General features: G+C 45.9%; 2 protein-coding genes across 4 annotated transcripts in view; one reads left to right on the top strand and one right to left on the bottom strand.

Annotated features, from left to right (window-relative positions):
• LOC141191468 (uncharacterized) overlaps positions 1 to 12019 on the top strand; it is a 618018-nt gene that overhangs the window by 277610 nt on the left and 328389 nt on the right. The gene's annotated exons all lie outside the window — the stretch shown is intronic.
• The window catches only part of LOC141191466 (uncharacterized), a 50441-nt gene that overhangs the window by 30524 nt on the left and 7898 nt on the right, over positions 1 to 12019 (bottom strand). For all 3 annotated transcript variants that reach the window (XM_073661362.1, XM_073661361.1, XM_073661363.1), the window contains exons 2-6: positions 5663 to 5746; positions 5354 to 5533; positions 5147 to 5270; positions 4967 to 5064; positions 3741 to 3831 (exon numbers count right to left, since the gene is read on the bottom strand). In XM_073661362.1, coding sequence (XP_073517463.1) covers positions 3741 to 3831; positions 4967 to 5064; positions 5147 to 5270; positions 5354 to 5533; positions 5663 to 5746 — 577 coding nt within the window. The remainder of the gene's footprint in view (positions 1 to 3740; positions 3832 to 4966; positions 5065 to 5146; positions 5271 to 5353; positions 5534 to 5662; positions 5747 to 12019) is intronic.

The raw sequence follows: 12019 nt of genomic DNA, 5'->3' as shown, positions 1-12019 counted from the left end.
CAGAGGGGCTCTCCAAACGCAATGTGGTGTCCGCTAACAATTTGAGCCGATTTTCCATTCAATTTGTTAGCGGATACCATGTTGCATTTAGAGAGTCCCTGTGTGCCCAAACATTGGAGCTCCCCCACAAGTGACCCCATTTTGGAAACTAGACCCCCCAAGGCACCTTTCTAGATGCATAGTGAGCACTTGGAACCCCCAGGTGCTTCACAAATTGATTCGTAATAATGAAAAAGTGAAAAAAAAAACACTTTTTCATTTTTATGAATCAATTTGTGAAGCACCTGGGGTTCCAAGTGCTCACTATGCATCTATATAGGTGCCTTGGGGGGTCTAGTTTCCAAAATGGGGTCACTTGTGGGGGAGCTCCAAAGTTTTGGCACACAGGGGCTCTCCAAACAGAACATGGTGTCCGCTAATTATTCAAGCAAATTTTACAATCAAAAAGTCAAATGGCGCTCCTTCCCTTCCGAGCCCTGCTGTGCGCCCAAACAGTGTTTCTTCCCCAAATATTGGGTATCTGCGTGCCCAGGGGAAATTGCACAACAAATTTTGGGGTCTATTTTTTCTTGTTACCCCTGTTAAAATAAAAAAAATTGGGTCTAAAGTAACATTTTTGTGAAAAAAGTTAAATGTTCATTTTTTTCTTCCACATTCAAAAAATTCCTGTGAAGCACCTGAAGGGTTAATAAAGTTCTTGAATGTGGTTTTGAGCACCTTGAGGGGTGCAGTTTTTAGAATGGTGTCACTTTTGGGTATTTTCTGTCATAAAGACCTCTCAAAGTGACTTCAAATGTGATGTGGTCCCTAAAAAAATGGTTTTATAAATTTTGTTGGAAAAATGAGAAATCGCTGGTCAACTTTTAACCCTTATAGCTCCCTAACAAAAAAAAATTTTGGTTCCAAAATTGTGCTGATGTAAAGTAGACATGTGGGAAATGTTATTTATTAACTCTTTTGTGTGACATATCGCTCTGATTTCAGGGCTTAAAAATTCAAATTTTGAAAATCGCAAAATTTTCAAAATTTTCGCCAAATTTCCGTTTTTTTCACAAATAAACGCAAGTGATATCGAAGAAATTTTTCCACAATCATGAAGTACAATATGTCACGAAAAAACAATCTCAGAATCAGGGGGATCCGTTGAAGCGTTCCAGAGTAATTACCTCATAAAGTGACAGTGGTCAGAATTGTAAAAATTGGCCCGGTCATTAACGTGCAAACCACCCGCGGGGCTTAAGGGGTTAATGGAAAGGTAAATAAAGTGCCAATATGCTGTAAAAGAGGCAGTGCAATCTGCATATAAAACATTTACAGGTAGCAGGAAAAGAAGAAACTTTATCCAGCGATGATATTGTTAATAAAATTCATTTCTCTTTATTGAGTAAAATTTAAAAGATAATCCAGTGGATACAATCAAGAGCAACTACCATGCACCCTCCATGGCGATCCAGATCGACGGGCTTTGACTCGTTAGGTGTTAGTCATGATTATGACTAACGAGTTGAAACCCGTCGATCTGGATCACCATGGAGGGCGCATGGTAGTTGCTCTTGATTGTATCCACTGGATTATCTTTTAAATTTTACTCAATAAAGAGAAATGAATTTTTATTAACAATATCATAAATTTTATATAACATATTTACATAGTTAATATGGTTGAAAACAGAGAAATGTCCAAAGATTTTAATTGGATGGGAGAAAATAAAAGTACAACCATAATGCAAGTTCCGTTCTGACCCCAAAAAACCTAATTATTTGCTTCTGATCTCAATTGCCAATCCACTGGACATTCAAGAAAGCACCTTACATATTTACATAATTATTTATGCTATTTGTTTTTAATAAAAGCATCTAAGTCTGAAAAAAATATCTATATTGTATAAAAAGGTATAAAAACCCCTCCAGACCGATGGTTTTGTTCTGTTCAAGAGCTGAAAAGTAATTTTGTCTTATCCTTTATCGTTATTTTACAAAGAGCTGTCACCCAGCTTATATTATCTTGGTTAAGAATTACTTTTGATGTGGCGCATATATATATACACAGTGCTGGCCAAAAGTATTGGCACCCCTGCAATTCTGTCAGATAATACTCAGTTTCTTCCTGAAAATGATTGCAATCACAAATTCTTTGGTATTATTATCGTCATTTAATTTGTCTTCAATGATAAAACACAAAAAGAATTGTCCTAAAGCCAAATTGGATATAATTCCACACCAAACCCAAAAAAGGGGGTGGACAAAAGTATTGGCACTGTTTGAAAAATCATGTGATGCTTCTCTAATTCGTGTAATTAACAGCACCTGTAACTTACCTGTGGCACCTAACAGGTGTTGGCAATAACTAAATCACACTTGCAGTCAGTTAACATGGATTAAAGTTGACTCAACCTCTGTCCTGTGTCCTTGTGTGTACCACATTGAGCATGGAGAAAAGAAAGAAGACCAAAGAACTGTCTGAGGACTTGAGAAACCAAATTGTGAGGAAGCATGAGCAATCTCAAGGCTACAAGTCCATCTCCAAAGACCTGAATGTTCCTGTGTCTTCCGTGCGCAGTGTCATCAAGAAGTGTAAAGCCCATGGCACTGTGGCTAACCTCCCTAGATGTGGACGGAAAAGAAAAATTGACGAGAGATTTCAACGCAAGATTGTGCGGATGGTGGATAAAGAACCTCGACTAACATCCAAACAAGTTCAAGCTGCCCTGCAGTCCGAGGGTACAACAGTGTCAACCCGTACTATCCGTCGACGTCTGAATGAAAAGGGACTGTATGGTAGGATACCCAGGAAGACCCCACTTCTTACTCCGAGACATAAAAAAGCCAGGCTGGAGTTTGCCAAAACTTACCTGACAAAGCCTAAAATGTTTTGGAAGAATGTTCTCTGGTCAGATGAGACAAAACTAGAGCTTTTTGGGAAAAAGCATCAACATAGAGTGTACAGGAAAAAAAAAGCATACAAAGAAAAGAACACAGTCCCTACAGTCAAACATGGCGGAGGTTCCCTGATGTTTTGGGGTTGCTTTGCTGCCTCTGGCACTGGACTGCTTGACCGTGTGCATGGCATTATGAAGTCTGAAGACTACCAACAAATTTTGCAGCATAATGTAGGGCCCAGTGTGAGAAAGCTGGGTCTCCCTCAGAGGTCATGGGTCTTCCAGTAGGACAATGACCCAAAACACACTTCCAAAAGCACTATAAAATGGTTTGAGAGAAAGCACTGGAGACTTCTAAGGTGGCCAGCAATGAGTCCAGACCCGAATTCCATAGAACACCTGTGGAGAGATCTCAAAATGGCAGTTTGGAGAAGGCACCCTTCAAATATCAGGGACCTGGAGCAGTTTGCCAAAGAAGAATGGTCTACAATTCCAGCAGAGCATTGTAAGAAACTCATTCATGGTTACCGGAAGCGGTTGTTCGCAGTTATTTTGGCTAAAGGTTGTGCAACCAAGTATTAGGCTGAGGGTGCCAATACTTTTGTCCGGCCCTTTTTTGGAGTTTTGTGTGAAATGATCAATGATTAGATTTTTGCTTCATTCTCTTTTGTGTTTTTTCCTTGCAAGCAAATTAAATGAAGATAATAAGACCAAATAATTTGTGATTGTAATCATTTTCAGGAAGAAACTGAGTATTATCTGACAGAATTGCAGGGGTGCCAATACTTTTGGCCAGCACTGTATATATATATTACCATGAGAAGAATCTGTGACTTCTCTGCATTTAGTGATCACTACTCACCTGGGTAGTCATATGTATTTATCTCCTCTTTACACCGCTCATCACCCCTCACATATGTCTCTGTAGTATTAATATGGATCAGATCTTCACCCTGAAACAAATATTATAAAAGTCACAGACAGAAGGAGAAGTCACTGTAGCGCCGGCGTCCCTGCCCTCTGCTAGGCAGGGACGCTGTTCCCCTCACCTCTCTGCTCCGTGCCCGGCGTCCTCCTCCCGCTCTGCTGGCAGCGCGCGCTCCTTCCCGGCCACTGTGCTTAGGGCGCGCGCGCTCTCCCTCCCTCTTAAAGGGGCCGCGCGCGCCGTCCTAAGGAGTCCCCGGCCAATGGCCGGAGGACTTCACCATATATAAGGCACCTCCTCCAAAATGGAGGTGCCCGAGCAATGTTGTTGCACTGTTCACTAGTCTGCTTCAGCCCTCAGGTCCCCTTGCCAGTTACCTGCCAGATTCCTGCCAGCTTGCTGTCTTATTCCTGCCTGATATTCTGCTACCTGCCTGCTAGCCTGAGGTCCGACGGTCTGCCTTACAACTCCTGTCAGTCTGTCTAAGGACCAGCTTGCCCGCTCACCTGGGAGCGCACATCAGCTACCTGCCTGCTTGCCTGAGGTCCGACGGTCTGCCTTCCAACTCCTGTCAGTCTGTCTATGGACCAGCTTGCCCGCTCACCTGGGAGCGCACATCTGCTACCTGCCTGCTAGCCTACCTGGAGACTCCGCCGTCACATGCTGTGACCACCCGTTTATCCAGAGACTCTCGCCTGCTCACCTGGGAGCTCACGTCTACCATCAGCCGCCACAGGTCGTACCAACCCTTTACCCAGAGACTGCCCCGGTCACTTGCCGTGACCATCTGCCCGTTCATCCAGAGACTGCCCCGGTCACTTGCCGTGACCATCTGCCCGTTCATCCAGAGACTGCCCCAGTCACTTGCCGTGATCTCCTGCCCGTTCTTCCAGAGACTGTCCCGGTCACCTGCTGTGACTGCCTGCCTGGTCGCCACCCGCTCCCTTACAAGGACCGCCCCCTTGTATAGTAGCTCAGAGGTTCCGCCTCCCAGACCCGTTACAGTCACATCTATGATCAGCTCTAATCCTGCCATCTCCACCGTTCTCACTACACAAGTATAAACCATATAATACTGGTGGATAAAACAAGACTGAGCACAAGACCTTCACAGCCGTCTACACATCATAGGGGAGATCTCATGACACCTTCTCTCCATCTACCTGATGATCCTGAGGAACATTGGGATCTTCTTGTTTACAGTCCTGTGGAAGAAGAGGACGGGGACATCTCTCTGGTGTTGTCCTCTTACTGGATAGAGCTGGAGGAAACACATACAGGACTGAATTCATTCTTTACATACAGATAATTATAGGCCGTGTGTAGTTAGTTCTGTCTATTACCTGGTGATGTGAGGGGCTGGGGAACCTCCATCATGACGTCCTTGTACAGATCTTTGCGTCCTTCTAAATACTTCCACTCCTCCATGGAGAAATGGACAGCGACATCCTGACACCTTATAGGAACCTGACACATACAATGATACCGTCATCCCCCCGATCCCTCCATAGCGTTACTGTATAATGTCCCAGCATTCCCAGCAGTGTCACCTCTCCAGTCAGCAGCTCAATCATCTTGTAGGTGAGTTCTAGGATCTTCTGGTCATTGATGTCCTCATGTATCAGGAAGTGAGACTGAGGTCCTGTGATTGGGCTCAGGGGTCTTCCCCATCCCTCAGACACAGGGTCCTGACAGCGCTCACTAGAGGTCTTCTTCACTACTGTGTAATCCTGGTTATGGAGAGACACATTAATAAATCTCACTACAGACATTTCCAGAGTCCTCACCTCTCCAGTTCTGTCCATCTGTTATTCCTATAGATAAGAATGATGTAATGTGACGTCATCAGAATCTCTCACCTCTCCAGTAAGCTGGAAGAGGATCTCTAGGGTGAGGTGTAATATCCTCTCCGCCATCTTCTTTCTGTCTCTATCCATTCTTCTCTAGGAAAATGATATAGATAAATTATTAGTATACGGTATTGTGGGAATGTGAGTGGATAGAAGATGAGTCATTGCAAGATATATAAAATACTGTATAATAAATAAAATTAATAGCATGATGCCGGTATAAAGCAATAATGTGGTAGAGCACTTCATACATCTTGAGGTCAGACAGGGATATTTATGTGCTATCAATTAGGATTGCAGAAGTTATAAAATAAATTATCTGAATTAACAATATACGCAACAGTCTTTGTACAGCCAATAAAATATGGTCTTTTAACCCCACCTGCTATTCTACACCGTGTGCACGATTATTGGGCAATTTGTATTTTTGATGATTACTTTTATTATTTAACATCACCAGTGCTGTCGGTCAATCTAAAAGGGTAATAAACCTGAATATTTAAGAAAGTAAAAGTGCGGTGTTGTCTTAGGAGAATATCTCTATGTGCAGAATTATTATGCAAATATATGAAAAATTTAAATTTTCCATCTCAATTGTCTATTTTCATCTGTTCTAGTGAGAATAAGAACCAAACGAGTCAATGTCCAAAAATACATTTCTGACATTTTAAAAAAATATATCAGCGACCAACATAGCCACACATTCTTCTTAATACCAGTGATAAGTCATCCATCCATGGAGTCCATTAGTTTCTTAATCTGTCGATGATCATCTTTTTGGGCAGCACCAGCCACAGCCCCCGACACTGATCAGAGAGGGGCTGTTTTCCTTCACCATAAATGTTGAGTTTAAGAAAAGCCCAACAATTCGCAGTAAGGTCTACACTGTGTGCAGAATTATTAGGCAAATGAGTATTTTGATCACATGATACTTTTTCTACATGTTGTCCTACTCCAAGCTGCATAGGCTTGAGAGCCAACTACCAATTAAGTAAATCTGGTGATGTGCATCTCTGTAATGAGGAGGGGTGTTGACTAATGACATCAACACCCTATATAAGGTGTGCTTAATTATTAGGCAAAATAACTGCCCATGAATTGAGGAAAATCAAGCGTGAAGCTGCCAAGATGCTATTCGCCACCAGTTTTGCCTTATTTCAGAGCTGCAATGTTACTGGAGTATCAAAAAGCACAAGGTGTGCGATACTCAGGGACATGGCCAAGGTAAGGAAGGCTGAAAAACGACCACCTTTGAACAAGAAACATAAGATAAAACGTCAAGAATGAGACAAGAAATATCTTAAGACTGATTTTTCAAAGGTTTTATGGACTGATGAAATGAGCGTGACTCTTGATGGGCCAGATGGATGGGCCAGAAGCTGGATCAGTAAAGGGCAGAGAGCTCCACTCCGACTCAGACGCCAGCAAAGTGGAGGTGGGGTACTGGTATGGGCTGGTATCATCAAAGATGAACTTGTGGGACCTTTTTGGGTTGAGGATGGAGGGAAGCTCAACTCCCAGACCTACTGCCAGTTTCCGGAAGACAACTTCTTCAAGCAGTGGTACAGGAAGAAGTTGGTATCGTTCAGGAAAAACATGATTTTCATGCAGGACAATGCTCCATCACATGCATCCAACTACTTCACAGCATGGCTAGCCAGTCAAGGTCTAAAAGAAGAAAAAATAATGACATGGCCCCCTTGTTCACCTGATCTGAACCTCATAGAGAACCTGTGGTCCATCATAAAATGTGAGATCTACAGGGAGGGAAAACAGTACACCTCTCGGAGCAGTGTCTGGGAGGCTGTGGTGGCTGCTGCACGCAATGTTGATCGAAAACAGATCAAGCAACTGACAGAATCTATGGATGGAAGGCTGTTGAGTGTCATCATAAAGAAAGGTGGCTATATTGATCACTAATTTTTTTGGTTTTTGTTTTTGCATGTCAGAAATGTTTATTTCTAAATTTTGTGCACTGATATTGATTTACCTGGTGAAAATAAACAAGTGAGATGGGATTATATTTGGTTTTTATTAAGTTGCCTAATAATTCTGCACAGTAATAGTTACCTGCACAAACAGATATCCTCCTAAGATAGCCAAATCTAAAAAAAACCCCACTCCAACTTCCAAAAATATTACGCTTGGATATTTATGAGTCTTTTGGGTTGATTGAGAACATAGTTGTTGATCAATAATAAAAATAGTCCTCTAAAATACAACTTGCCTAATAATTCTGCACACAGTGTAGGTCCAGTGAGGAAGAGGCCATGTCATTATGTCATTTTTTCATCTTTAAGACCTTTCCTGGCACTGATGCTGCGATTGAGTATTGTCCTGCAGAACAATCCTGTTTTTTTTAAAGATGCAGATATTTTCCTGTACCTCTGCTTAAAGAAAGCGTCTTCTAAAAACTGGCAGAAGGTTAGGGAGTTGATTTTGAGTCCATCTTCAACTCGAAAAGGTCCAACTAGCTCACCTGTAATAATACTAGCCCATAACAGTGCCCATCCTGCTGGTGTCTGAGTCAAAGTCAAGGTCCCTGCCCATTACTGATCCAGCCACAGGCCCATCCATCTGGTCCATCAAGAGTCACTCTCATCAGTTCATAAAACCTTAGAAATATCTGAAAACAGATTTTTCATGGACAAGTCTTTTCTTGTGTCTTGTTCAGTGATGGTCGGGGTTCAGCCTCAGTCTTGTCGCTGAGCACTGAACACCTAGTTCTTCTGGGTCTCCAGGGAGGCTGCAGTTCTGAAATACAACAGCACTGGAGGATAATATCTTCCTGGTCGCTTCACATTTGAGTCTTCTGAAATCTTTTGCAGTTAATGCTATTCTTTTTTTCTTTTGGGACCCTGTAGAATTTTGAAGTTTATGTGGTCACTCCCCAATATCTGAACAATTTAAGGAGTGCTGCATCTCTCTGTAAGATTTTTAACCATTTTTGACTTTTTAGAGTCAGTTGAAACTCTTTTTGGCCCATTTTGCCTGAGGAAAAGAAGCTGCCTAACAATTTTGCCACCCCCCCCCCCTCCCCGATAAAGGGTGTCAATATCCATAGGCCACACACCCCTCATCACACGAGTACACATCACCTGATCTACTTCATCCGATAAACATAAAAGTTTATATAGCTTGCATTTGGAAAATCTGCATAAGAATGATATGGTCAACATAGTCACTTGCCTAATAATTGCGCACACGGTGTATGTTTCAAAGTGATCAAGAAAACTAAATTTTTTATTGTCAACTGCTATCAGCTATGGGTGCAATGTTCAAGAAACATCCCACAATTCATAGAATGTGGATTCCACATCTGACCCCTGACAAAGCAAGAAAAGTGAAAATAGTTGGGCAATAATCTAAAGCTTGTCTCCATTGTGATTATGATATGTTATAAGCAAGTTTAAATCTCTCAGCTATTTCAAGATGTGTATTTGGTGGGGGCACTGTTTTTGATGATAACACATTAGAAACACTGGTATGGTTGCATGCAGCAGGGTGCAGTGCATGTTCAGGGGTTAATTTCTGGTGCAACAAAAAAAATAATTATAACCATGTCCTGTCGATTACAGCAAGAGAAGAAGAGCTACCCTGAAAGCCTAGAAGGCCTGAGAGCAGAGAGAAGTGCTGAGGAGACAACCTGAGGGTAGAAAGTAGCGCTGAGGAAACGGCCTGAGGGCAGAAAGGAGCGCTGAGGGGATGGCCTCAGGGTAGAAAGGAGCGCTGAGGAGACGTCCTGAGGGTAGAAAGGAGCGCTTACGAGACAGCCTGAGGGCAGAAAGGAGCGCTCAGGGGACGGCCTGAGGGCAGAAGGGAATGCTGAGAGGATGGCCTGAGGGCAGAGAGGAGCGCTGAGGAGACGGCCTGAGGGCAGAGAGGAGCGCTGAGGAGATGGCCTGAGGGTATAAAGAAGTTCTGAGGAAACGGCCTGAGGGCAGAAAGGAGCGCTGAGGAGATGGCCTGAGGCCAGAGAAGAGCGCTAAGGAGATAGCCTAAGGGCAGAAAGGAGCGCTGAGGGGATGGCCTGAGGCCAGAGAAGAGCGCTAAGGAGATAGCCTAAGGGCAGAAAGGAGCGCTGAGGAGATGGCCTGAGGGTAGAAAGGAGCGCTGAGGAGACGGCCTGAGGGCAGAAAGGAGCGCTGAGGGGACGGCCTGAGGGCAGAAAGGAATGCTGAGAAGATGGCCTGAGGGCAGAGAGGAGCGCTGAGGAGACGGCCTGAGGGCAGAAAGAAGTGCTGAGGAGATGGCCTGAGGGCAGAAAGAAGCGCTGAGGAGATGGCCTGAGGGCAGAGAGAAGCTCTGAGGAGACAACCTGAGGGTATAAAGAAGCTCTGAAGAAATGGCCTGAGGGCAGAAAGGAGCGCTGAGGAGATGGCCTGAGGCCAGAGAGGAGCGCTAAGGAGATAGCCTAAGGGCAGAAAGGAGCGCTGAGGGGATGGCCTGAAGGTAGAAAGGAGCGCTGAGGAGACGGCCTGAGGGCAGAAAGGAGCGCTGAGGGGACGGCCTGAGGGCAGAAGGGAATGCTGAGAGGATGGCCTGAGGGCAGAGAGAAGCGCTGAGGACACGGCCTGAGAGCAGAGAGGAGCGCTGAGGAGACGGCCTGAGGGCAGAGAGGAGCGCTGAGGAGATGGCCTGAGGGCAGAAAGGAGCCCTGAGGAGACGGCCTGAGGTCATAAAGGAGCGTTGAGGAGATGGCCTGAGGGCAGAGAGGAGCGCTGAGGAGACGGCCTGAGGGTATAAAGAAGCTCTGAGGAAACGGCCTGAGGGCAGAAAGGAGCGCTGAGGAGATGGCCTGAGGCCAGAGAGGAGCGCTAAGGAGATAGCCTAAGGGCAGAAAGGAGTGCTGAGGGGACGGCCTGAGGGCAGAAAGGAGCGCTGAGGGGACGGCCTGAGGGCAGAAAGGAATGCTGAGAAGATGGCCTGAGGGCAGAAAGGAGCGCTGAGCAGATGACCTGAGGGCAGAAAGGAGCGCTGAGGAGACGACCTGAGGGCAGAAAGGAGCGCGAAGAGATGGCCTGATGTCACGGGTGTGTTGGAGGTGACGGACAGTCGCCCTGCAGGGGGTTGCAGGAGATCTCTACGTTTGGCATTCCAGACAGCTTTTTAGATAAGAGGCTGTCTTTAGGACCAAGCGGCTACCTCTCTCTTGCTAATTAGCTCTCTGGTCTGGGTGTATATATACCTGGGGTGGCTGAGAGGGAGTCACCGGTTATATTCATTTCTACTTGTCAAGCTTAGCAAGAACAGTACTTCATCCTCTCTGGAGCTTGAGGCCGTGTGCTTATTTGGAGTTCATCTAAAGCAAAGCCGTTTTCCCCCTTTTATGTCTACCCATGTTGTCTATACATTTAGCGGAGGTTGACTACTGCTCATCTCCTCCCATCCCCACCTGTAGCCATACTCCAGGGAGAGCAGGGCGAGGCACACGTGCGGCGATTGCTGAAAAGGCAATATAGAGACGGTAGTTGAGACAGGGTGATGCTAGAACAGACTAGGAGGTCTCCACTTCCCCTTTTCCCTAGTGTCTGGGCTCCCTTTCCCTTTTCCCTCTGTGTTGCACTAGTATTCCCACACCTGGCATGACACCTGAGGGCAGAAAGGTGCGCTGAGGGGACGGCCTGAGGGTAGAAAGGAACGCTGAGGAGATGGCCTAAGGGTATAAAAGAGCACTGAGGAGACAGTCTGAGGGCAGAAAGGAGCGCTGAGGAGATGGCCTGAGGGCAGAAAGGAGCGCTGAGGGGACAGCCTGAGGGTAGAAAAGAGCGCTAAGGAGACCGCCTGAGCATAGAAGAGCACTGAGGAGACAGCCTGAGGGTAGAAAGGAGCGCTGAGGAGATGGCCTGAGGGCAGAAAGGAGCGCTGAGGAGATTGCCTGAGAGTAGAAAGGAGCGCTGAGGAGATGGTCTGAGGGCAGAAAGGAGCGCTGAGGAGATGGCCTGAGGGCAGAGAGGAGCACTGAGGGGACGGCCTGAGGGTAGAAAGGAGCGCTGAGGAGATGGCCTGAGGGCAGAGAGGAGCGCTGAGGGGACGGCCTGAGGGCAGAAAGGAGCGCTGAGGAGATGGCCTGAGGGCAGAGAGGAGCACTGAGGGGACGGCCTGAGGGCAGAAAGGAGTGCTGAGGAGACCGCCTGAGGGCAGAAAGGAGCGCTGAGGAGACCCCCTGAGGGTAGAAAGGAGCGCTGAGATCGCCTGAGGGTAGAAAGGAGCGCTGAGGAGAAGGCCTGAGGGCAGAGGGGAGCACTGAGGGGACGGCCTGAGGGTAGAAAGGAGCACTGAGATCGCCTGAGGGTAGAAAGGAGCGCTGAGATGGCCTGAGGGCAGAGAGGAGCACTGAGGGGACGGCCTGAGGGTAGAAAGGAG

This window comes from Phyllobates terribilis, unplaced genomic scaffold (genome assembly GCF_046119375.1).
Source record: "Phyllobates terribilis strain yellow unplaced genomic scaffold, ASM4611937v1 Scaffold_46__1_contigs__length_10046794, whole genome shotgun sequence".
NCBI classification, from domain to species: domain Eukaryota; kingdom Metazoa; phylum Chordata; class Amphibia; order Anura; family Dendrobatidae; genus Phyllobates; species Phyllobates terribilis.
The sequence above is the reverse complement of the archived record's forward strand: the minus strand, read 5'-3'. Positions and strand labels throughout refer to the sequence as shown.